General features: G+C 33.7%; 1 protein-coding gene across 1 annotated transcript in view; it reads right to left on the reverse strand.

Annotated features, from left to right (window-relative positions):
• The window catches only part of LOC143046139 (aconitate hydratase, mitochondrial-like), a 31,028-nt gene extending 11,104 nt beyond the window's left edge, over positions 1-19,924 (reverse strand). Inside the window, exons 1-10 of the mRNA XM_076219149.1 lie at positions 19,837-19,924; positions 12,682-12,747; positions 12,189-12,268; positions 7,078-7,144; positions 4,769-4,840; positions 4,123-4,242; positions 3,732-3,824; positions 1,725-1,883; positions 1,145-1,295; positions 169-273 (exon numbers count right to left, since the gene is read on the reverse strand). Coding sequence (XP_076075264.1) covers positions 169-273; positions 1,145-1,295; positions 1,725-1,883; positions 3,732-3,824; positions 4,123-4,242; positions 4,769-4,840; positions 7,078-7,144; positions 12,189-12,268; positions 12,682-12,747; positions 19,837-19,869 — 946 coding nt within the window. The 5' untranslated portion in view covers positions 19,870-19,924. The remainder of the gene's footprint in view (positions 1-168; positions 274-1,144; positions 1,296-1,724; positions 1,884-3,731; positions 3,825-4,122; positions 4,243-4,768; positions 4,841-7,077; positions 7,145-12,188; positions 12,269-12,681; positions 12,748-19,836) is intronic.
• Positions 19,925-24,428: the final 4,504 nt, after the last annotated feature.

The following is a 24,428-nucleotide window of genomic DNA, read 5'->3' on the forward strand; positions in this document are numbered from 1 at the left end:
ACACTCTCCTGGATAATGTCTTAATAAAACTAACATTCTTGAACATGAACATAATATTTTTCAAACCTATAAAAATATACTTTTGTAGTTTGGCATAAAAACAAACACTATATATGTTTTCTTGTTTCAGCATAGATTTTTGTTTGAAAGAAATATATAATAAGATACCTGATCTTTCAGTAGCTCTCAGATAGTCCTGCATTCTGTGGTTGTAAGGGAACACTGATGTTGTAGCTCCTATCTCAGCACCCATGTTACAGATGGTACCCATTCCTAATAACAACAATGAATATAATCACTAACAGCATTTTTATTTTATCATAAACATCTCTAATTCAAATAACCTATATAACACAGTTGATATTGTGGAACTGTACAAAAGCAGCTGTCTGATTGAAATGTGAATAGTACCGGATATTAGAATACACATACCTGTTGGATAAACAGACTGACATTTACATTTTATTCTTGGAGCACACCTTTCTTGAACTTTAAACTATTGACCCCTAAATCAATAAGTTTCTTCTGCATTCATTTCTATAAGGCTTTTTCAGATCAAACAATGGAACTTGAGGTATCATCTGACCATGTTTTGAACCCACAGATAGACTGACTGTCAGACTACTATATGCTTTAAAAACAATAATTCCAGAAGCATAATTACTTATTTATGCCAGAAAATGAATACATATACTGTGCATCTATTTAAAGGTATACCTCTATGAAAAATACCAACTATCAAGTTGCATATCATTCAAACACATTTTTTGTCAATGTCCATTATTCTAAAAGACAATATCGATAAGTCTGATACTCTTTCTTTCAAGATTAATACTCATAAATGTTTGCAGTATAATACATGGTATAGACACTTCTAAGCCTAACCACACCTGTTGACTGCATGCTTTATCTAGGTTTTTAGTGTGATTATCTTCTTCTGGTTACGTCTACTGGAACAAAGATCTACAATAATGTAGTCTTGACACACACTAAAGACCACAGCTGACAATACAACTTACAAAATGAACAAAATTTCATCCTTCTTATAAAATAAGAAACAAAAATACAAAAGAAGTCTAAAAATTACAATTTGATAATTTCTAACTGTAATTTTTTACACTAAAGTCAATAATAACACCATTACCTGTACATGAAATAGAATCTACACCTGGACCAAAGTATTCAACAATAGCGCCAGTTCCTCCTTTTACTGTAAGAATACCAGCAACTTTAAGGATGATATCTTTTGGTGAAGTCCAACCACTCAATTTTCCTGTAAGCTTTACTCCTATCACCTAATAAAAGATGGAATAATTACATAATCAACTAAACTGCATACTTGATTATGACTGACACATATTTCAGAAGTGTGACTGTGTATAAGATCATAGACTTAACGATATTTTAATATTAATCTCATAGAGGGCATTGTCTTAATCGCATATGTCCATTATTCAACATGTTCAATGACACAAAATACGTCATTTAAAGTGACCTTCCATCCTTATCAATGCAATCAAAAGGTTATCCATCTGACCATAATGACCAAACTAATCCTAAGCTGAAAACTCACAAGTTTATGTAATTGCAAAAGTCATTTGACTTGCTTGGTTTGATTTATTGTTATTTAGAGCAAAATTCTTTAAAATACAAGTTTTTTCTTTCCAGGACATCAGATGACTTTATTATATGTAATGGATTTGTGACTACATGGCAGTTGTTACCTTTGGACATTTGAGTTCCCAGGGGAGACCAGCCATGACATCTACAGCATCAGCACCACCTACACCAATACACAGTCCTCCTAAACCTCCTCCATTAGGTGTATGACTGTCAGTACCTATCAGTAACACTCCAGGGTAGCCATAATTCTCCAAAACTATCTGTAAATATACCAGTTCATTATACAATTTACATCTTTTCTGCGGGTAACATAATTCTTCATTATTCAAAATACAGAGTTGATTAAATTAATTTGTTTGCTTGCTATAAGTATTTTTAATGTCTGTCTGCTGATATACTTTTGTCCTCTGTAAGTCTCCAACATAATTAGTCTACATGTATGTGCAATCCTAGCTCAATCCTAAGTGATTCTAATAAAACTTGTTTTTAGAGCTTCATGCTGATTAAGTTTATCAAGCTGTTACACCCCTATCTCAGGCATTGTCAGGTAAGTGGAGGGTTGACCATTCCCAAACATATTTAATCTTGTCGCATTCTGTATGAGCTTTCTGAAGTCGGGAGCCTGTAATTCAGTTGGTGACATTAGTTTCTGTACCCCATTTGTTTTTGGTTTATATTTTTTTTCATATATCACTGAGGCCATTGGTTTTCTTGCTTTAATTGTTTTATATATTGTCATGTCAGGTCCTTTAATATCGGACTATAAGGCCAACTAAAATTTATAAGTAGATGTAGATATTCATCCAGAATTTTTTTTAAAATTTGGCGGGTGGGTAGTTTTTTTTTTTTTTAATTTTTATTTTATATGACACCCTCTTATGACCAGTTCTTCATATATGCAAGTAGAATAATAAGCTTATATCATGTATATACATGTATAAGGAATCATACATAATTTTTCAATTAATCTTAGATAAATATCTCTGATTGGCAACCACTGTTCTACATGCAATTGCTGCTTTAGAAACCTATTTATAGTACAGCAAAATAGTGGAAAAATGCTCTCTTCAGTTGGACTACCTTCATCAAATTTATTTTGCTTTCTAAGCTATGGTTTGTTATCCCCTTTAATGAAGCAAATACATTGGTATGCAACAAAAGTATTATGAGTACAGAATAAAATGAAAACTCAAACAGTGTTGAAAATCATAGGATTGGTGCTTATGTAAGATGTAAATATGATTACAACGTAAAACATGAACTCAACAAAAAAGAAGTCATTGTTTAATGGCTTTATTGAGGGTATAGGGACAGAGGGTGTTTGATGTGTGTCAACAAAAAACGACAGTCATGGGCAATTCATGGGCTTGCTATTAAAATGCGAATGTTTGTCAACTTTTTTTCAACTCAATATATCAAAATATGGTCATAAATATATCAAGTTCGTGCTTGTGTCAATTTCTTTAATCCAGTCATGTTTTTTTACCAATGTGTTCAACTATTCTTGCGCTTTCAATATCATTCACAGTCCAAATTTCCTGACAAAAGTCTTTGCATAAATAAAAAAAACCACGGTTTTCTAATCACAAAAATTTGTGGCATCCTGCGATTTGCGTTCTTAACCACAGCGTTTTACGCGTAACCTGAATATTTCATGCGCATCTCGTAATCAATCTCTATTCTCGGTAGATGATGTTGTCATCATAGAGCAGCAGAATATGTCGACTTAATCATTTTGGTTAGATTACTCCAAGAAATACAAAAACTGAAATTTGGTACATGAAGTTATGAATGAAACGAAATTATCGACTTTTACCGGTAACGGAAATAAACAAAATACGCAAATCGGAAATTTTTGCGAAAAAATATCGGGGCAGGACAATTTCAGAGGGGCGTGCGGGGATAAATATCTATCAATTAATTTTAATTGGCCTTAAGAATTTGATTTGAAAATTGTTGAAGGCAGTACAGTGTCTTAACATTGCTTAAATCCACATCATTTAAACACTCTTCAATAGTTTTCTAACTGACTATAATACCACATCTCTCTCATTTTATATCAGCACTGACTTAGGTAAGAATTAACCTCGTTGAAAAGCTAAAATTACCTGATGGATAATTCCACTGCCTGGTTTCCAGAATCCCACACCATACTTAGCACTGGCCGAGGCAAGGAATTCATATACCTCTTTATTGATGTCCTGTCATAAGAAAAACACCATCTGAGTAACTTAATATGTTTTAGAATAATTTACCTCTCTTTTAACACTAAGACATTAGAATTTTTGATATTGATAATTGCTGTATTCCCTCTTAAAACAGTTAATAGAAGACTTGATTTGTACATTTGATTGTTTGTATATTATACAGATACAAAAAATAATATCTTTCATTAGTTTATAGTTGGTATCTTACAAATGGTCATAGCTGAAAATAGCATTTGATTTGATCATAATATAATTCATAATGATAAAATATATGATTTATTATATTTCTTACCTTTGCTCTGGCTAAATCCTTTTCACCTCCAATCTGAGCTTCTATTAAATGGTCACAATGAATAGTGGAAGGGACTGCTACTTTTGGAAGTCCACTGGATATAAACTGTAGCATAGCCATCTGCAAAATTAATAATCAATATCACTTGAACTACATGTATGCCGAAAAAGTAATCAAGACTTATTGCAAATCGTCAGAGATATGGCTGTTGTAAATCTTCTGTAGTGAACTCTATTTAAAAAGTTATTTGATACAAGAATATTAAATTTGCGTTACTAAGATGGTTTCTGTTCAATATAACTTTCTAAACTATAATGGTTGTAAAAAAACATGTCTTTTATTGCGAAGTCAATCAAACTATTCCCCAGAATCAGGATGAGTTTACCTGTCCATTAAAGATTTTGTAAATTGCACTGTCCCATTGAATGAATACAATAGCTCTCGTTCTCTATGGAGTTCAAACTTTAAAATTTCTCCCTATAAAACAAACCATTCATTTATTAATTTTGCTGTACAAAAAAATAAACTCATAGTGCACACGTGATGAAAAACCATATACATGTACCAATTCTGAAGAATGACTCATCAGAACAAGAAATAATAATTACAAATTTATGTCAATAAAAGACTATAAATATATAAATACCTGAGCTGTGGCATCTTGCATAGCAACTCTATCTGGTCTCAAGTTCAAGTAACTCTCCCCTCGTTCTACTTCCTGTAAGCCAACAGAGTGCACTTTTAAAATATGTCTATATATGCCTTATTCAGAAATGTGACTTTCAGTCTTGATGTTTAAATAAGAAATCAATTTGTTGGTTTTCTTTTTCAAATTGTTTACATTTTGATATCCCATGGCCTTTTATAGCTTCATATACAATGTATGGTAAGGGTATTCAATGTAGCTCACTGTTGAACGTTGTACAGTGACCTGTAGTGGTTCATATCCATATGACCTGTAGTGGTTCATATCCATATGACCTGTAGTGGTTCATATCCATATGACCTTTAGTGGTTCATATCCATATGACCTGTAGTGGTTCATATCCATATGACCTCTAGTGGTTCATATCCATACATGTATGACCTGTAGTGATTTATATTCATATGACCTGTAGTGGTTCATATCCATATGACCTCTAGTGGTTCATATCCATACATGTATGACCTGTAGTGATTTATATTCATATGACCTGTAGTGGTTCATATCCATATGACCTCTAGTGGTTCATATCCATACATGTATGACCTGTAGTGATTTATATTCATATGACCTGTAGTGGTTCATATCCATATCTTTTGGTTGATATTTTTCTTATTGGCAATCCTACCACTTCTTTATTTATATTGTTCTCATTTCAGTAATTTTTCATGGTGATTTTTCATAATATACATCATGATGTTTGTTCCAAAATTATTTTTAAATGTACAAATTATACTAAACATTTATTCCAAATTCTTTCATATTAATAATTTGAAGTGTTGTGATGTTCAGTGTCTTCCCTAGAAAATTCTTGATGCATGGTGGGTCTAAGATGAATTTGCAGCGCAGAACGCGGTGTTGTTTTGTAGAATTATTTTTATTACACTAGTAAAATGAATTGCGCTTGCAAGTTTAAAAACTTCAAATAAATCTGCAATACAGTCAGGAACAATATTTAACATTTTCTCTCAAGGCCAGCTTGGATCCAAAAGTTTTTTCAAGGGCCCTGTAGATTTGTTTTAGGCTCTACCAGGTTTGTTTTTACTACAGGTACATACATATTAATAGTCTTGAATGTTCTTATATAAAAGCCAAAAATATATGTTTGAAATACCTTATACATGCAGCTTGTTTCTGATTATGATTGAATTAATAAAGGAATTAAATTAACATGAGTTTTTCATAATCAAAATCCATTTAACCATGTATTTTCAGACTGGTGAACTTTATATATTTGTAATATTAATGAAAAAAAAACACAAAAAAAAACAGCCCCCCTTTTCATACCCCTAGATGTAAATTATTTTAATAAAAAAAAGTATTATCAGTTTCACCCCAAGAAATTATTAATTGTTCATGAATAAATCTTAGCAGTTAATCAAAATGATTTCCAAAATGAAATTCCTACTGTCTATAAATAACAATGAAATGTAACCGTTTCCTGTTAATAAGGGGTTTCCCGAATTTTCCCGCCAAAAAGCACATGGCTTTCAACAATTGTAAACAAAGCATTCAATTTGTGATCATAGATTACAGCTTTAAATAATTTAATTTGGATATAGATATTAAATTTAAGGTACAGTCAAGCAATGTTTTTACTTTCTTCTGGATTATAACTAGTTTGAAAGATCAGTTTGAAAAATAAAACAATTTTTGACATCAAAACAAAAACGATCTGAATTGTAAATATTCAGTGACCCATAAATTTTTTGAACTCTGCTACGGAGGTCAAAGTTACATCATGTTTCAACCCAATGATGTGTATTCTCTGTTACAACTAATCAACTGCGTTTGATATAAATATTTCGATGTCAGACTTATGATTTCAAAACGTAAAATTTATACTGCAAAAGGTTTACTTTTTATTTTTCACGGAAGGATATTTGGAAGCTGTATCAGGCTATAATATTTATCATTAAAACAACTTGAACTCCCGATTTCTATTATGCAATCGAAGTCTTGAATGTTGTTCTATCTAATCAACGTGGTTGTAAAATCAGAGCGTTGCATCTAATTATGATCAATTATCAGTCCAGTGAGTTTGAAACACCTGTAGAGTTTTGTCAATTGTCACTTCATATTATAAGATAATAAAAATTTCACACATAGCGGGATGCATAGCGGGTATGATACATGCATGGCGGCCGAAATTTTATGCGTAGCGGTACCGCAATGCATGAATAGCCTAGGGAAAACACTGATGTTGAATTAAAGAACCTGACAAAAATATACAAGTAAAATGTTGTTCCTACCTGATCCTTTGGGCTATCTATGTGGCTGTATAGGATCTTCTCTGACAAAGTAAATGGTCGGTTTAATCTGAAATAATCAGAAATTTTTAGAACAGTTTAAAGTGAGTTAAAATCTCATTTGAGCTTATGCCATGCCTTTGTTTTTATACTTTGTGGACTCTAAATAAAGCTCAAGATATTTATTTACTATTTTAATTTTTATTATTTGGTTACTACATTAATGCACCATGCACTTTTACTATAATTTTCTCGAAAAAAAAGTATAGTTATAGACCTACACATCATTTTGTAAATTCAATGTGAGTATATTTTTGGTTGATAAGTTTTTCGAAATGTTTATGGATATACATATGTAGCACACAAATATGATCACCAGACTACAGATCGGAGATTGATGAACCATCAACGTAGTTACAGGAAATAAGATCACCAGACTACAGATAGGAGATTGATGAACCGTCAAGGTAGTCACAGGAAATAAGATCACCAGACTACAGATCAGAGATTGATGAGCCGTCAAGGAAGTCACAGGAAATATGATCACCAGACTACAGATCAGAGATTGATGAACCGTCAAGGTAGTCACAGGAAATATGATCACCAGACTACAGATCGGAGATTGATGAACCGTCAAGGCAGTCACAGGAAATATGATCACCAGACTACAGATAGGAGATTGATGAACCATCAAGGTAGTCACAGGAAATAAGATCACCAGACTACAGATAGGAGATTGATGAGCCGTCAAGGTAGTCACAGGAAATATGATCACCAGACTACAGATAGGAGATTGATGAACCGTCAAGGTAGTCACAGGAAATATGATCACCAGATTATAGATAGGAGATTGATAAACTGTCAAGGAAGTCACAGGAAATATGATCACCAGACTACAGATCAGAGATTGATGAACCATCAAGGTAGTCACAGGAAATATGATCACCAGACTAGATAGGAGATTGATAAACTGTCAAGGAAGTCACAGGAAATATGATCACCAGACTAGATAGGAGATTGATGAACCGTCAAGGTAGTCACAGGAAATATGATCACCAGACTATAGATCGGAGATTGATGAACCGTCAAGGCAGTCACAGGAAATATGATCACCAGACTACAGATAGGAGATTGATGAACCATCAAGGTAGTCACAGGAAATAAGATCACCAGACTACAGAAAGGAGATTGATGAGCCGTCAAGGTAGTAACAGGAAATATGATCACCAGACTACAGGTAGGAGATTGATGAACCGTCAAGGTAGTCACAGGAAATATGATCACCAGACTATAGATAGATTGATGGACCATCAAGGTAGTTACAGGAAATAAGATCACCAGACTACAGATCAGAGATTGATGAGCCGTCAAGGTAGTCACAGGAAATATGATCACCAGACTACAGATCAGAGATTGATGAACCATCAAGGTAGTCACAGGAAATATGATCACTAGACTAGATAGGAGATTGATAAACTGTCAAGGTAGTCACAGGAAATATGATCACCAGACTACAGATAGGAGATTGATGAGCCGTCAAGGTAGTCACAGGAAATAAGATCACCAGACTACAGATCGGAGATTGATGAACCATCAAGGTAGTCACAGGAAATAAGATCACCAGACTACAGATAGGAGATTGATAAACTGTCAAGGAAGTCACAGGAAATATGATCACCAGACTACAGATCGGAGATTGATGAACCATCAAGGTAGTCACAGGAAATAAGATCACCAGACTACAGAAAGGAGATTGATGAGCCGTCAAGGTAGTAACAGGAAATATGATCACCAGACTACAGGTAGGAGATTGATGAACCGTCAAGGTAGTCACAGGAAATATGATCACCAGACTATAGATAGATTGATGGACCATCAAGGTAGTTACAGGAAATAAGATCACCAGACTACAGATCAGAGATTGATGAGCCGTCAAGGTAGTCACAGGAAATATGATCACCAGACTACAGATCAGAGATTGATGAACCATCAAGGTAGTCACAGGAAATATGATCACTAGACTAGATAGGAGATTGATAAACTGTCAAGGTAGTCACAGGAAATATGATCACCAGACTATAGATAGGAGATTGATGAACCATCAAGGTAGTCACAGGAAATAAGATCACCAGACTACAGATCAGAGATTGATGAGCCGTCAAGGTAGTCACAGGAAATATGATCACCAGACTACAGATCAGAGATTGATGAACCATCAAGGTAGTCACAGAAAAAAAGATTACCAGACTACAGATAGGAGATTGATAAACTGTCAAGGAAGTCACAGGAAATATGATCACCAGACTACAGATAGGAGATTGATGAGCCGTCAAGGTAGTCACAGGAAATAAGATCACCAGACTACAGATCGAAGATTGATGAACCATCAAGGTAGTCACAGGAAATAAGATCACCAGACTACAGATAGGAGATTGATAAACTGTCAAGGAAGTCACAGGAAATATGATCACCAGACTACAGATCGGAGATTGATGAACCATCAAGGTAGTCACAGGAAATATGATCACCAGACTATAGATAGATTGATGAACCGTCAAGGTAGTCACAGGAAATAAGATCACCAGACTACAGATCAGAGATTGATGAACCATCAAGGTAGTCACAGAAAATAAGATTACCAGACTACAGATAGGAGATTGATAAACTGTCAAGGAAGTCACAGGAAATATGATCACCAGACTACAGATAGGAGATTGATGAGCCGTCAAGGTAGTCACAGGAAATAAGATCACCAGACTACAGATCGGAGATTGATGAACCATCAAGGTAGTCACAGGAAATAAGATCACCAGACTACAGATAGGAGATTGATAAACTGTCAAGGAAGTCACAGGAAATATGATCACCAGACTACAGATCGGAGATTGATGAACCATCAAGGTAGTCACAGGAAATATGATCACCAGACTATAGATAGATTGATGAACCGTCAAGGTAGTCACAGGAAATAAGATCACCAGACTACAGATAGGAGATTGATGAGCCGTCAAGGTAGTCATAGGAAATATGATCACCAGACTACAGATAGGAGATTGATGAGCCGTCAAGGTAGTCACAGGAAATAAGATCACCAGACTACAGATCGGAGATTGATGAGTCGTCAAGGTAGTCACAGGAAATAAGATCACCAGACTACAGATTGGAGATTGATGAGCCGTCAAGGTAGTCACAGGAAATATGATCACCAGACTACAGATATGAGATTGATGAACCATCAAGGTAGTCACAGGAAATATGATCACCAGACTACAGATAGGAGATTGATGAACCGTCAAGGTAGTCACAGGAAATATGATCACCAGACTACAGATCAGAGATTGATGAACCATCAAGGTAGTCACAGGAAATAAGATCACCAGACTACAGATAGGAGATTGATGAACCGTCAAGGTAGTCACAGGAAATAAGATCACCAGACTACAGATCGGAGATTGATGAGCCGTCAAGGTAGTCACAGGAAATATGATCACCAGACTACAGATAGGAGATTGATGAGCCGTCAAGGTAGTCACAGGAAATAAGATCACCAGACTACAGATCGGAGATTGATGAGCCGTCAAGGAAGTCACAGGAAATATGATCACCATACTACAGATGGGACAATATTCCTAATGCGCCTCCGATTGAGGAACACAAAAGTTGTTTGTAAACAAAAAATCTCTGTGTAGTGATATTGGACATGTTTCAATTTTTAACAAGTGACTGAGCTTAACCATTTGTGTTGATCTGGAAAGTATAGGACCTTAGAATAAATGTGTAAAAACTATGGAGTTAATATATGTTTTCAAAGTATTAAATTTTCAAAGAAATTATTGTGTGAAAAAAGGGACTGTTTACCATGAAGAGCCGCATCACGAAAGGATTTTCGGGGTATGCTTATTTACAGAAAAATGAATCACACTTCGTACCCCGAAAATTTAACCACATATGTGAAAATGTCTCAGCTTCGAAACAAGCCATCATACAAATACAAGTTTACGATATGGGCTGAGCTAGAGAAGAAAACAATACCATTACGGCCTATGGAGAAACAATTGCGCATATTGCCCCAGATAGGAGATTGATAAACTGTCAAGGAAGTCACAGGAAATAAGATCACCAGACTACAGATAGGAGATTGATGAACCGTCAAGGTAGTCACAGGAAATATGATCACCAGACTACAGATAGGAGATTGATGAACTGTCAAGGAAGTCACAGGAAATATGATCACCAGACTACAGATAGGAGATTGATGAGCCGTCAAGGTAGTCACAGGAAATAAGATCACCAGACTACAGATCGGAGATTGATGAACCATCAAGGTAGTCACAGGAAATAAGATCACCAGACTACAGATAGGAGATTGATAAACTGTCAAGGAAGTCACAGGAAATATGATCACCAGACTACAGATAGGAGATTGATGAACCATCAAGGTAGTCACAGGAAATAAGATCACCAGACTACAGATCGGAGATTGATGAGTCGTCAAGGTAGTCACAGGAAATAAGATCACCAGACTACAGATTGGAGATTGATGAGCCGTCAAGGTAGTCACAGGAAATATGATCACCAGACTACAGATATGAGATTGATGAACCATCAAGGTAGTCACAGGAAATATGATCACCAGACTATAGATAGGAGATTGATGAACCGTCAAGGTAGTCACAGGATATATGATCACCAGACTACAGATAGGAGATTGATGAACCGTCAAGGTAGTCACAGGAAATATGATCACCAGACTACAGATTGGAGATTGATGAGCCGTCAAGGAAGTCACAGGAAATATGATCACCAGACTACAAATAGGAGATTGATGAACCGTCAAGGTAGTCACAGGAAATAAGATGGTTATAAGCATTTTGCCTCAATGTTCTTTGTGAAGGATGTTGATAAGTCACCATTAAAATGAATGAATTAAGCTCAAACCATGAGTGCTATATTGATTAATAAAAGCAACTTTTGTGGAGAATTTTTACAATGAACTTGAACAAAAAATCAATTATGCAAATATATTGAAAAAAATCAGAAAACATGTTGGGTGTTGAATTAAAAATTTTCAAAAGCTCTTTATTTACATGTTAGAAAATAACAATAATATTTACCTTTGCTTGACAGTTTTAAGATTATGTTCTAGTTTATCATAATCAAGACGTCTGTCTGTATCAAATCGACTCATGGCAACCTAAAATAACATAAAGTTCTACATTAGTGTTTTTTTAATATATATGGGTTCATTTATTTCCATGGTTACCAATTTTATTGAATTGAGGAATATTCATATTTTCACTGATATTTGATTTTGAGGTTCCACCAAAGTCTGCAAACAAGCCTATAGAAAACATTTTCTTTGTTGTACTTTTAAATTCCTGATGGCCTCAAACTCAATGTAGACCACCCCTATGCAGATGTACACAAATTGCATGCAAAATTTTATCAAAGATTGAGAATTCCTCAAAAAAAATATAGTGTTTGCCGAAAATTCAAAGTGCCTCACTGGGTCCCATCTTATCATGGTTATGTTTTAATGACCTGCCTTTATAATGTAACTATATACAAACTGAAATTCTTAAAAATAAATAATTATTTATATATTACCTGAGAAGCTGATGCTGCTGGGGAGCAGTTGAAACATCTTGTTTGGCCACGAAGACCAGATATCCCCTGAAAAATTATAAATAAGTAACACTTTTAATTATCACTCTTAATGATATAAGCTTTAAAGGAGACGTGACACAATTTTTTTTTTTTTTTTTTTTTTTTAATTAATTAATAAATATTGGTCAAATAACATATTGTAATATTTTTTTCTTGTCAAAACCTCATTTAACGGCCTTTTAATGGTCAAAGAATCCATCGCTTGTCGTAATCTTTGATTTTTAATGAGATACCGGTCACGTGATCGTGATGACGTCAGTGGATACAATCTGAGAAAATGTCTCAAAAAGGACAAAGTCGATCATATTCCTGGAAAATTAAACAATGGACGGTGTTGACAGCAGTTTTCAAGGCAATTCTCACACTTTAGATATTCAACCGTATCAGTTTGAGCCGTTACTTGTTGAAAATAATCAAGTAGAAGATATAAATTCGTCATCCGACATTGACGATCTTTCAAGCAATGCCGATATAATATATATCAATAATTAATTTCACCAAAAATAAAGAGATATTTCTTAAAAATGTTTACGTTTAACAGGTAATTGAATTACATTTAATAATACAAAAAGACAGGTCATAAATAATGTAGGACAGAAAGTCACAGGACAAAAAGTCACAGCCAAAAAGTCACGGAAAAAAATTCACAGGACAAAAAGTCACAATTTATTTTCGAAATTATTTTTCATATAACAAGAAAAAATAATTTTAAAAAATACAAAATTCTTGATCTATTATATATTAAGTAACTTTGTTACTAAAATTTATTCAAAATAGATATCAATAATGATCAAATAATTGTTATAAAAACAACATGTCAAAGTGGCTTATTGGTATCTTTAAATGGCTTCATTGTGGCATGAATTATATCCTTTCCATGATTTAAATTTAATTTTTTTTTCATTAATCAAGCTTCATGAAAAATTTCCTAAACTCGAAAATGAATTAATGTAATAAAATAAAATATTTCAAGATCACTCTCTTATAATTTAAAAACAATTCTCAACAATCGTCATAAATTACCTATCACCTTACCAAGAGTGTTGGGTGTAAAATTTGAATTACTAAAGCTGCCCCAAATAAATGTGTAATAAGTATGACCAGAGTGTATATATGTCTCTGGTATGACATAACAGGGGGGAGGGGGGTATTATAAGTAAGATTTAAAGAAGTTTTAAAACAGTAATATATATTCATATGTCTTTTTCCCCTCCATAATAATCCGATTGAAAATGTTCTATGAGTACTGGCTTATTTTTTGTGATATTTTTTCCGTGTGGTATATCCTCTGTCTATAAATTGTTTTGTATTTTGTGACTTCTCTTCAACTTCGACAAAGTTTGGCATAGGGGCCTTATATGTAAAATGAAAGCTTATGGTATTGACGGAAACTTATTGGATTGGTTTCAGGATTATCTACACGACAGAAAACAGAGAGTAGTAATGCATAACAGAAAGAATTAAAAAAACGATAGGCCATTATGTAAAATTGAAACGTTTCATTTGTACGGCCCAAGGAAATTGAATATCATCTAACGCAATTGAGATGTTCCCCTTCATTCTTAAACAATGATCTATTTAGAGCTAATATTATAAATTTATAAATGGTCCTTCTTGTCATTGTGGGTCAGATATTGATGATGCCTACCATTACTTCTTTGTTTGTCCAAAATACACATTATGTAGAAAAACCTTATTCGATAATCTCAACTGGCTATCTGAAAACACTGTTTTAAATACAAAACTATTAATTTGCGGACACATGGAACTTTCGAATGAACAAAATATTCAAATTTTCAAACATGTTCAAAATTTCATAAAATGGTCAAACAGATTTTTAATGCCTTGATAGAGGTTATTGTTACTGGCACGGAACATCATTGTCATCATCAGTACACACGTCACCGTCACAGAATCATATGACTTTTCAAACTTTCTTTTTCTCTTTTTTACGTATGAAAGCTAGTATTATTCTATAAACTGTTTTCCTTATATGCATGTACATTATATCATACTATTATTGTAATTTTATATTGTATTATGGAGAAGACTTCATAAGTATGATTTACTTGTTTCTAATCCTTTTTGCTTTAATTTAGCAAGTAAAATATGTTTTAACTAACTCAGTCTATACTTATACATTATCTACTACTCCCAGGTCTGTATCAATTGGATTTATCTGCATTATTTAAGTTAAAACTATGTTATTCATCTCCATGTCTTATGCAATATAAAGATTTGCATACATTCACTAGCCAAAATATTTGTTTCTCATTCAAGTCACCTTTTGCATATAATTTTTCACCACGATAACCTTGCATCAATGGTCTGTCATTTTAAAAGCATCACTTGATATCTCTTCACAATTTATTTTTTATTAAGAAATAAAATCATTTTTAATAAACAAATAGAAAAGGTAAGTACTAATAACTTATTGCAATACATCCTTCATACCTGCCTAATTTTTATTAGAAAACTCAGAGGGAAATTTATGTACCCACTACAGGTTATGTATTAGTTATGGGGACTGACAGGCTTTTTTTTTATTAATTATTTACTTTAGAAGCATTTCTTCTTAATTCTCTATTTTTTTTTCTATTTATTTTGCTTATCTAATATTATTATACTCCATTCTTTACTAAGTAAATTCACAAACACATTATTTTGTATCCGCCCCCTTTTTTAAGCTGCACTGTCAGTCCTCTTTTCTCTATTCTGTAAACCCCAATATCCGACAGTAAGGTATTGACTATTGTTTATTCAAACAGGTTAAACAGATATGCATTACGTAACTTATATCTGTAACCATTGCTCTAGTATATTTTCCAACCTCACCTGTGCACCCCAGCAGGTGATCATGGATGTACACAGATTCGACGCATGTTACGCAATAGTGCGTATTGCCGATGTCATATATATATCACCACCCGGGGGCATGACACCTGTAGCTTTCAACTTCAAAGGTAACCCAGCACTGCAGAGAAAGTGTGCCGCATACCTGTAACTTCTGATCGATGTTGATGACTTTTAATTTATTATGTCCAATTTCAGTGTACACACCTGCGCACGTGAACAGGTAGTGAGGTACACGCAGGAGGTACACAATACCAAATTTTAAACTTTGAGATATATTTGGCTATAAATTTATACACAAATATGACTAAACTATTAAAAAAATTATTAATAAGGGACGCAAAAAATATTTGCGAAGAAAAAGATTTTTTTCTCCCTCAGCCATTCTCCGCTTCTCACAAGCTCTCCGCTTAGGTGGTGCTCAGCTGTTGTTGGTTGTGTCAATGGAATGTCAGGTACCGCATTTGGACGAAGTTTTTGGCTTCATGGTAGGACATCCCTCGAGATTCTTCATAACTTCTGGGTCACGATTGTAACATGCATTTGTAAAGTGGGCGGAACAAAGTCTATAACTAGTGCTTGGTAGGAAGTCCTATCTCTTCCTGGGACTAGTCTGCGGGTTACTCAGAAAACGGATTTTTTTTTTTATCAAATTGTCCTTATGCCTATTGTTGCATCTACTGGCAGAACACAGAACCATTTTTAATCACTGTCATGGGTTTTGTTGGAAGATATTCGAATATGAAATTGCGCTTATTATGCCTTTGCACCCGTCAGTTTAATATGATTGATGTAACCACTGACGTCACAGCCTCGTTCTGAGTGACTTCCGGGATTGAAATATGCATAATTAGTATGTCGACAGATCGATACATTTAAATTTATTTTTTATCCATTTAAACGATAATTATATTGTTATCGATGTTTTTTGGGGGTAATTATGTATAAATAAATATTTATTTAAAAAAAAAAAAATTAAAAAAAAATCATGTCACATCTCCTTTAATTGTCTTAGTATCTAGAATTTAAATCTTTTATATTAATATAATATACATAATGTATCAGGGATGGAATCTCACAGACTTACAGATGTCCAGTAGCTAATGGCCTCTAATATTTGTGCTGGACAACTAATGTTTTCCCTGTTTTAGCATTAATTGTGCAACAGCCTTAGTATATTTCATTTGGTAATCAAATACAATGTACAACACATTTCTTGGAAACCATTTGATGATCCTACATGTACATTTGTACCTACATGCATATTTTAAACAAGGTGCTAAGACAAACAACAAAAAAGATTTCTGCACAGATGCATGAAGCTTTAGAATTTTTGTTACTATGTACATTTGTACATGTATTCTAAACTATTGATTTTCTTTTGATTTTTGTTGTTACTGCACTTTCTACTGTTATTGAGGACTTCATCCTGACAATATTTCCATGGGGCAAATCTCTTTTCAAAATAATTGTCAGAACAGCACTCAAGACATTTTCTAAATGATTTCCCAGAATTACCAAATTACGTCACTTCCGAAGGGTATAAAATATTAAACTTGGTAACATTTGATGGACCTGAATTTCCGGAATGTTCCATTTGCATTAGGCCTACAAAAAAAAAGATATGTGTTTCCGGTAACATCATTTTGAAAAATAGGGTCGGTAGGTCAGAATTCTTTTTTTTTTTTTTTTTTTTTTTTTTTGACATCGTAAATGAAATCCGGAAAATTATCATGGTTTTTCCAAGTCCGGATCCGTAATTAGTTTCAAAAACCGGAAGTGTGCCATTTGCAATGTTTTTGAAGCACCTGCTGTGCAAATTTCTTGGATTTTAACCTATTTGGAATACCTTTTGACATTAATAAAATGTTTTACTGGCTTTCTATGCAAGTAGAAGCAAGAGAGAAAAAATTTTATGTCATCTATCAGAAGCCTGTGTCAAAAACGGGGTCGGTTGATATAATTTTTTTTTTTTTTTTTGAAGATCCAATAAAAAAGTTAGGGTCGGGGCTAAAAAACAGGGTCGGTCGGGTTACCGGAAACATCGATCTTTTTTTTCTCGGCCTTATACAGAAAATCAGGTCTGTCAAATATTACTGAGTTTAATATTTTATACTCTTCGGAAGTGATATATTTTGGTAATAATGGGAAATCATTTTAAAAACAAAATGGATATTTGCCCACCTCAAATGGAATCGTATCTCATTTTATCATTCCCTTTGAATATTTTGGGAAATATTTTGCATCAATAAGCACAAAATCGTTAGGACTTTGTTACTACTTAAAATCTCTATCCAGCAATGAAAATTGGCAGTGGCTATTTGACCGGCACCGGCAAAATAGCAAATTTGCTATTTAGCCGGCTCTGATTTAATTATATCTCACTGGAATTAAAATGTAATAATTATAATAAATATCAAAATTTTATATTTAAAAACTTGTGTTACTGTTACTCATAAACACTTAAACTTTTAACTATCAAATTAAATATATTCTGAAATTAAAATCTCCTTTAGACAAAAAAAAAACATCATGTACCTGTATATGACTTAGGGAAAATCTTTTGTAATTTGAAAAATATTACCAACCAAATGAACTGAATATGGTGAGTACTTTCAACCTAAATAGTTATTCAGTATATAGTGTGATAATGGATGATACATCACCTAACAAATTGAGCTTAATGCACAATTCGATTCCTACAAAGAGTTTGCATTAGTTATAGAAATTTAGAGCTCATCCTTAGCTATTCAGTGCGTATTTAAAGAGAAGAAAAAGAACCCAATCTGCATATGTAAATAGTTATCAAAGGTAGTGGTACCAGGATTATAATATAGTACGCCAGACGCGTGTTTTGTCAACATAATACGGGCGTCACACATCAGCGTATAGCTCCGAAGTACGCCGGGCGTGTTAAAAGATCGTGTACGCTGCCAATACGGTAGTAATTTTGGATGCATTCAATCTGTTAATCATATCTGTAACCACCGGTGCTATAACATGTGCACAACGAGCTTTAAGCGTGTATTGGGCGTACGAGAAGCGTACCTTAGCGTTTATCAGGTGTTCAAGAAACGTATGTTGGCGTATGCGGCGTTTTTCTAAAGATGGACACATATGTAACATATGCACACATGACGCAGATTCAAAGGAAGCCAGTGTAATGTGTAGTTCCTGTTTGGAGTGGCAACATTTATTTTGTGCTAGACTATAACAACTTCCAAGGGCGAAGAATTGGTTTTGTAACAATTGCAAATGTTTAATAAAGTGTTCATTTGAAATTCATAGCAAACAACTTTTAAAATTGTCTGCCATGTCTGTTTTATGATGTATACGTAGTTTTACATAACACTATTTTTATCAGATGGCAGGATACTCAAATCATATATATATTTTACACAGATTTAAAAATCATTTGTTTTAAAAATATTTTAGAAAAAATGTATTTAATAATGTATATACAAATGTGTTTTCATGCTTTTAATTAATACAGCCTTATACAGTTTTAAAATGTATTATAAAGTTATAAATAATTTATTTATGAAAATCTTCAGAATTCTATTTTTGATTGTACTGTATTTCTAATGCTTGATATTGTGATGAAATGATTTTACTTATCACAATCAATGAACAGTTTTATCCAGTGCCGGCTAAATAGTAAATTTGCTATTTGGCAGTTGCCGGTCAAATAGCAAATTTGCTATTTTGCCGGTGCCGGTCAAATAGCCACTGCCATAAAAATTTCATGTCAAAATTAGGTGTCAAAGTTCCCCCCCCCAAAATTTGCTTTCAAAGTCCAGCGTTATGACGTTATAAGAAGGCGTTCCAGAAAAAAATAGCCTTGCCAGACATCCCCTAATCTAACCATAACCATGACTGAACCCTAACTCTAAAGTATAGGGACCCCTAAAGTAAAACTTAAAGAAGGCTACTGTAGTGTAGGATTACATCAGACCAGTATTCCATGCACGACACCCCCCCCCCCCCCCCCCCATATCGTGCACGCCGAGCCAAGTACAAAGGAGTTGGGTGAGGATATATAACATGATGTTTGTACAATTAACAGCATTTTTAAAGAAAAAAAATTGAAGGTTATGCCAACTTGTGGGACGTTAAAGGTAAAAGTTGAATGAAAACAAGTACAGACTGTAATAGTTTGTCATTTTTCTAGAGCTTCATCATATTGTATGAACCTGAGTAATTTATTTGATAATTTGCTTTCTACACATTTTTAAATATTACCGTTTTAGCAGCTTGACGAAAAATGTGTGCCATTTTTCAATTTTTGTGTGTCCTGTGACGTCACGAAGGGCAAATAACAAAGGGAGATAAATGTTTGATAGCTGTGTGTGTATACCGAAATTTAATTGAGAAACGCAGTAGTAAATGACGGGCAACATGACTATAATGTTCAATAACCACCAAAAGCACACTTGTCATCAAGTTGGACGAGTTGCAGGCAGCATTAGTTTAAAACTTGAATGACCTCAAATTGTGTTTTCTTTCTAGTTTGGAAATTCCTCCACTTTCTTGACACCACTAATAACTGAGACTATCATATTATCCCAGCTGAGTGATAACTTTGTAGTACACTAAGCTATAATTAGCTTACAGACAGACAGACAGACAGACAGACAGACAGACAGACAGACAGACAGACAGACAGACAGACAGACAGACAGAAAAGACAGACTGACAGAAATACAGACAGACAGACAGACAGACAGACAGACAGACAGACAGACAGACAGACAGACAGACAGACAGACAGACAGACAGACAGACTAATGACAACCGATAGATATTAAAACTATACAAACATATAGCATTGAAGAAAAAAACGAAGATTATTAATATTAATTATGAATACTATTTTTGCCGGATAGCATGCCTCCTATAAAATTATCAATTCAAATATAATGATTATATATAACAGAATAAGTTAAGCCACCAATCACATACAGTTCATATATTGACATTATAATTGTTTCTCTCATTATACATTTCACTTATATTGTTAACAATAATAAGTAAAACATCACATCCTTCACAAGAAAATATAAAATCAAATTTGTTTTTTTACTCATTGAATTAAAACTGGGGACAATACTAGAAATTTCATTCAACATTTTGATACTAGTTTTCTTAATTTCTGTACATGTTATGATAAAATGGAATTCATCTTCCACCTCTTTATGGCATAACTTGAGGACATATTCTATTTTCCAAGGCTGTTTTGTTGCCAGTATCTACCGCGTTGAAGTTCAACAGCCAGCATACTCATTATTTATTTTTATTTTGGCATAAAAAAATTTAACATTTATATCTAAATTCAATAAAAGGTACTTTTTCTAGTTCATACTTTACTTCAAATTTTCTTAAGGTTCTTAGTTTATTTCCATTTATTGAATTATCATCATTAAAGAGAAACAAATTCCAAAATATAATTTATTTTTCATTGAGCTTCTTCACGAGGGCTAAAAGTAATCGTTTTTTAGAAAAGGTACATTGATTTTCCCAAACATGAGTGAAATTCAATTTTGATAGTAGCATTTTAATTTTTGAAGCAAATACATATATTAACTGCTCGTTAACTTTATAAACATTATAAAATAAAGACTCATTTTCATTTGAATTAAACATATGTAACCAAAATCCGACAGAAGACTTGAGGTCCATAGTGTTGAATATGGTTACACAACACTTCATAAAATGTATATGCACTCTCCCACATTTATTACAATACTAAAGAGAAGTCTATGTACACACTAAGAACGGGGTGGTCCCAACAGGCTATATTTCAATCACTCAATCATGAAAGTATGATAAATGTCAAATAATAGCCCATTATTAAGCAGTTTATTTGTAATGATATTCAACGGGCTAGACGAGCAGTCTATTATGACCTGCGTAAGCTGTATAGTGCCATTATATGAAAATGTAGTCACGATTTGTCTATACAGTGGGCGAACTGGTGACAAAATATTACCTCCCCTGTAAACAGTGCGCTCTTCTGACTAGAGGTAATCGGTAAAGAAAAACGGATGATGCTGTAATTGTTTAGCTTGTTTAAAATGAGCTAGCACAAACGAACTAAGACGTGTCAACATAATGTGAATATGATAGTAAATCAGGTAAATTATTAATTGTTAAGTTATCACCTCATCGTATCTTCATATGATAGGTAAATGCGTGAATTTTTGATTTTCAGTGTCGTCAGGGTTCAAACTTGTAATCATGCCATCCTTTCATTTTTTAAATACTACAATTTGTAAAGTTGATTATGTTGCATGATATATATTTTTATCGGGGGAAAAATTGATATGCAGCAAAGATTGGCAGTTTTTAATTTGTGTTGCTATGTGAAATAAAGGGAGGTAAATTAAAGTAAAAGAAGGCGCGCTTTTTCAAATAGTAAACAATTTAATTCAGATGCATAGCATTTTGTCAAATGATAAAGAATATCGTAGACACTTACTAGAAATTCATCTAATTTATAAAAGATATACAACATGACATACTGAAATCTGAAAAGGAGTAAAACCACCATACCTTGAACAAATTCAGTTAAGGGAAGGGGGGATGCTACGAAATTTAGATTATATTTATCTGGGGTTGACAACCAAAAGATGATGGGACATGCAACTAACTACTTTTTTTCAAATTCATTGTAAAGTAAAATCATTAAATGGCTGGTTTTTGGGGTTGTTGTTTTTTTTGTTTGCATCTCTGTTAAAAACGTTGGTATAATATTTGGATTGCCAAATAATATTATAATCACCTAATTGAATGTTCAAACTATTTTGCAGCGATGTTCTGTATGAAGGAAGACTGTCATAAAATCCAACAGTTCCGGATGGCCCTTTACACAAATTACTTAATAGTTATCAAAGGTACCAGGATTATAATTTTGTACGCCAGACGCGCGTTTCGTCTACATAAGACTCATCAGTGACGCTCATATCAAAATATTTATAAAGCCAAACAAGTACAAAGTTGAAGAGCATTGAGGATCCAAAATTCCAAAAAGTTGTGCCAAATACGGCTAAGGTAATCTATGCCTGGAATAAGAAAATCCTTAGTTTTTTCAAAAATTTAAAGTTTGGGAAACAGGAAATTTATAAAAATGACCACATTATTGATATTCATGTCAACACCGAAGTGTTGACTACTGGGCTGGCGATACCCTCGGGGACGAAACGTCCACTAGCAGTGGCATCGACCCAGTGGTGTAAATAGTTATCAAAGGTACCAGGATTATAATTTTGTACGCCAGACGCGCGTTTCGTCTACATAAGACTCATCAGTGACGCTCATATTAAAATATTTATAAAGCCAAACAAGTACAAAGTTGAAGAGCATTGAGGATCCAAAATTCCAAAAAGTTGTGCCAAATACGGCTAAGGTAATCTATGCCTGGAATAAGAAAATCCTTAGTTTTGTTCAAAAATTTAACTTAACATCAATAACAATGTTAGATTGAAGTGTCTGATCCAGCACAAGTTTAGACAGGTTTTCCTTGTAATTGTGGCAGAAAAAACATTAGACAGTGTCTGGCATTGAAAGGATATCACACGGATTTTTATGGAATGATTCTCACGTACATATGACAATCATATGCATAGGAATGTGGAGCTAGTCTCTTTCATGCAGCAATTTTTAATTTCAAATATAAACTCCGAAAAGGCAAGAGCATAGAAATGTACATCAATGAGAAACTTTCTTTGTGAATAAAATAATTCCAAAACTTAAATGTGTCATTAGTGTTGCATTATTTATCAGTAGAGATAATTAGATTCCAGTAAGATCGCCCAACTGAAAGTTTTTGTTGGTAATGTTTTGTAAATCTTGGCTGTTTTGCAAGACAAGCTGGGCCGTGCAGGTTGCCCGGTCGCCCATTTCAGTGTGAGACAATATTTTGTTTATTATGTACGGAATCACTAACGCAAGACTGGAGTGGACCCCCTTTTAGGCAGTTAGTGCGAATCCCCTTAGGTTTCAACCATTACATGCAAAAAGGGGGAGGGGGAAGTGTTTTTTTTTTAAACCGAGTCAAACATTTTTCATAATGATAATACATTGAGATTTAACATATACTTTCCTTTATGTAGTGTTTGTATAAAGTATTGCCAACAAAATTCATCAAATTTGGGATCATAATATTGTTTAAGAAAAAAGCCTTACCCCCTGTACATCATAAAAGTGCAAAGTCTTCTTTAACACACGTGCATGGTTAATTAGGATCACTTATTTTCTATTCCGATATTATAAGAATTGGAAGGTTCATATCATTTACAATATTATCCAACATTTTTCTGGGATTTTTTTTTACTATCAACGTTGAACCTCGAGATTACATTGTAGTAAAAAAAAATCCAATAAAAACGTTGAGTGAAACGATATGAACCTTTAAAGTCTTATATTATAGGAGTCATGTTTTTCAAACATAATGTGTTTTTTCAAACATAATGTGTTGATCAATTATGTAATGACGATTTTAATAAACTTCACATTAGGTAATTTGTCACGTATATTGATTACATTATATCGAGTTGTCCAAACGATACACTTGTCGGTGTGCTCGATCATACGAATTTACCGACATTCATATAGACAAAATGACCCAACTTTGAAAAATTCTTGTGACGAAACTACATTTTATTACATTAAATACCTCACCTTCATAAATTTAGATATCAGTCCACTCGCTGCATTATTCAACCGGAAACCAGCCAGAAAAAGAACCATGACCCCGTGACAACCTCTCCCACCTGACACCTGTGCTTCCTAAACCTTCATCATTTTTTCCGGTTCAACAACGCATGCTGCACGCT

The sequence above is a fragment of the Mytilus galloprovincialis genome, chromosome 9 (assembly GCF_965363235.1).
Source record: "Mytilus galloprovincialis chromosome 9, xbMytGall1.hap1.1, whole genome shotgun sequence".
NCBI classification, from domain to species: Eukaryota; Metazoa; Mollusca; class Bivalvia; order Mytilida; family Mytilidae; genus Mytilus; species Mytilus galloprovincialis.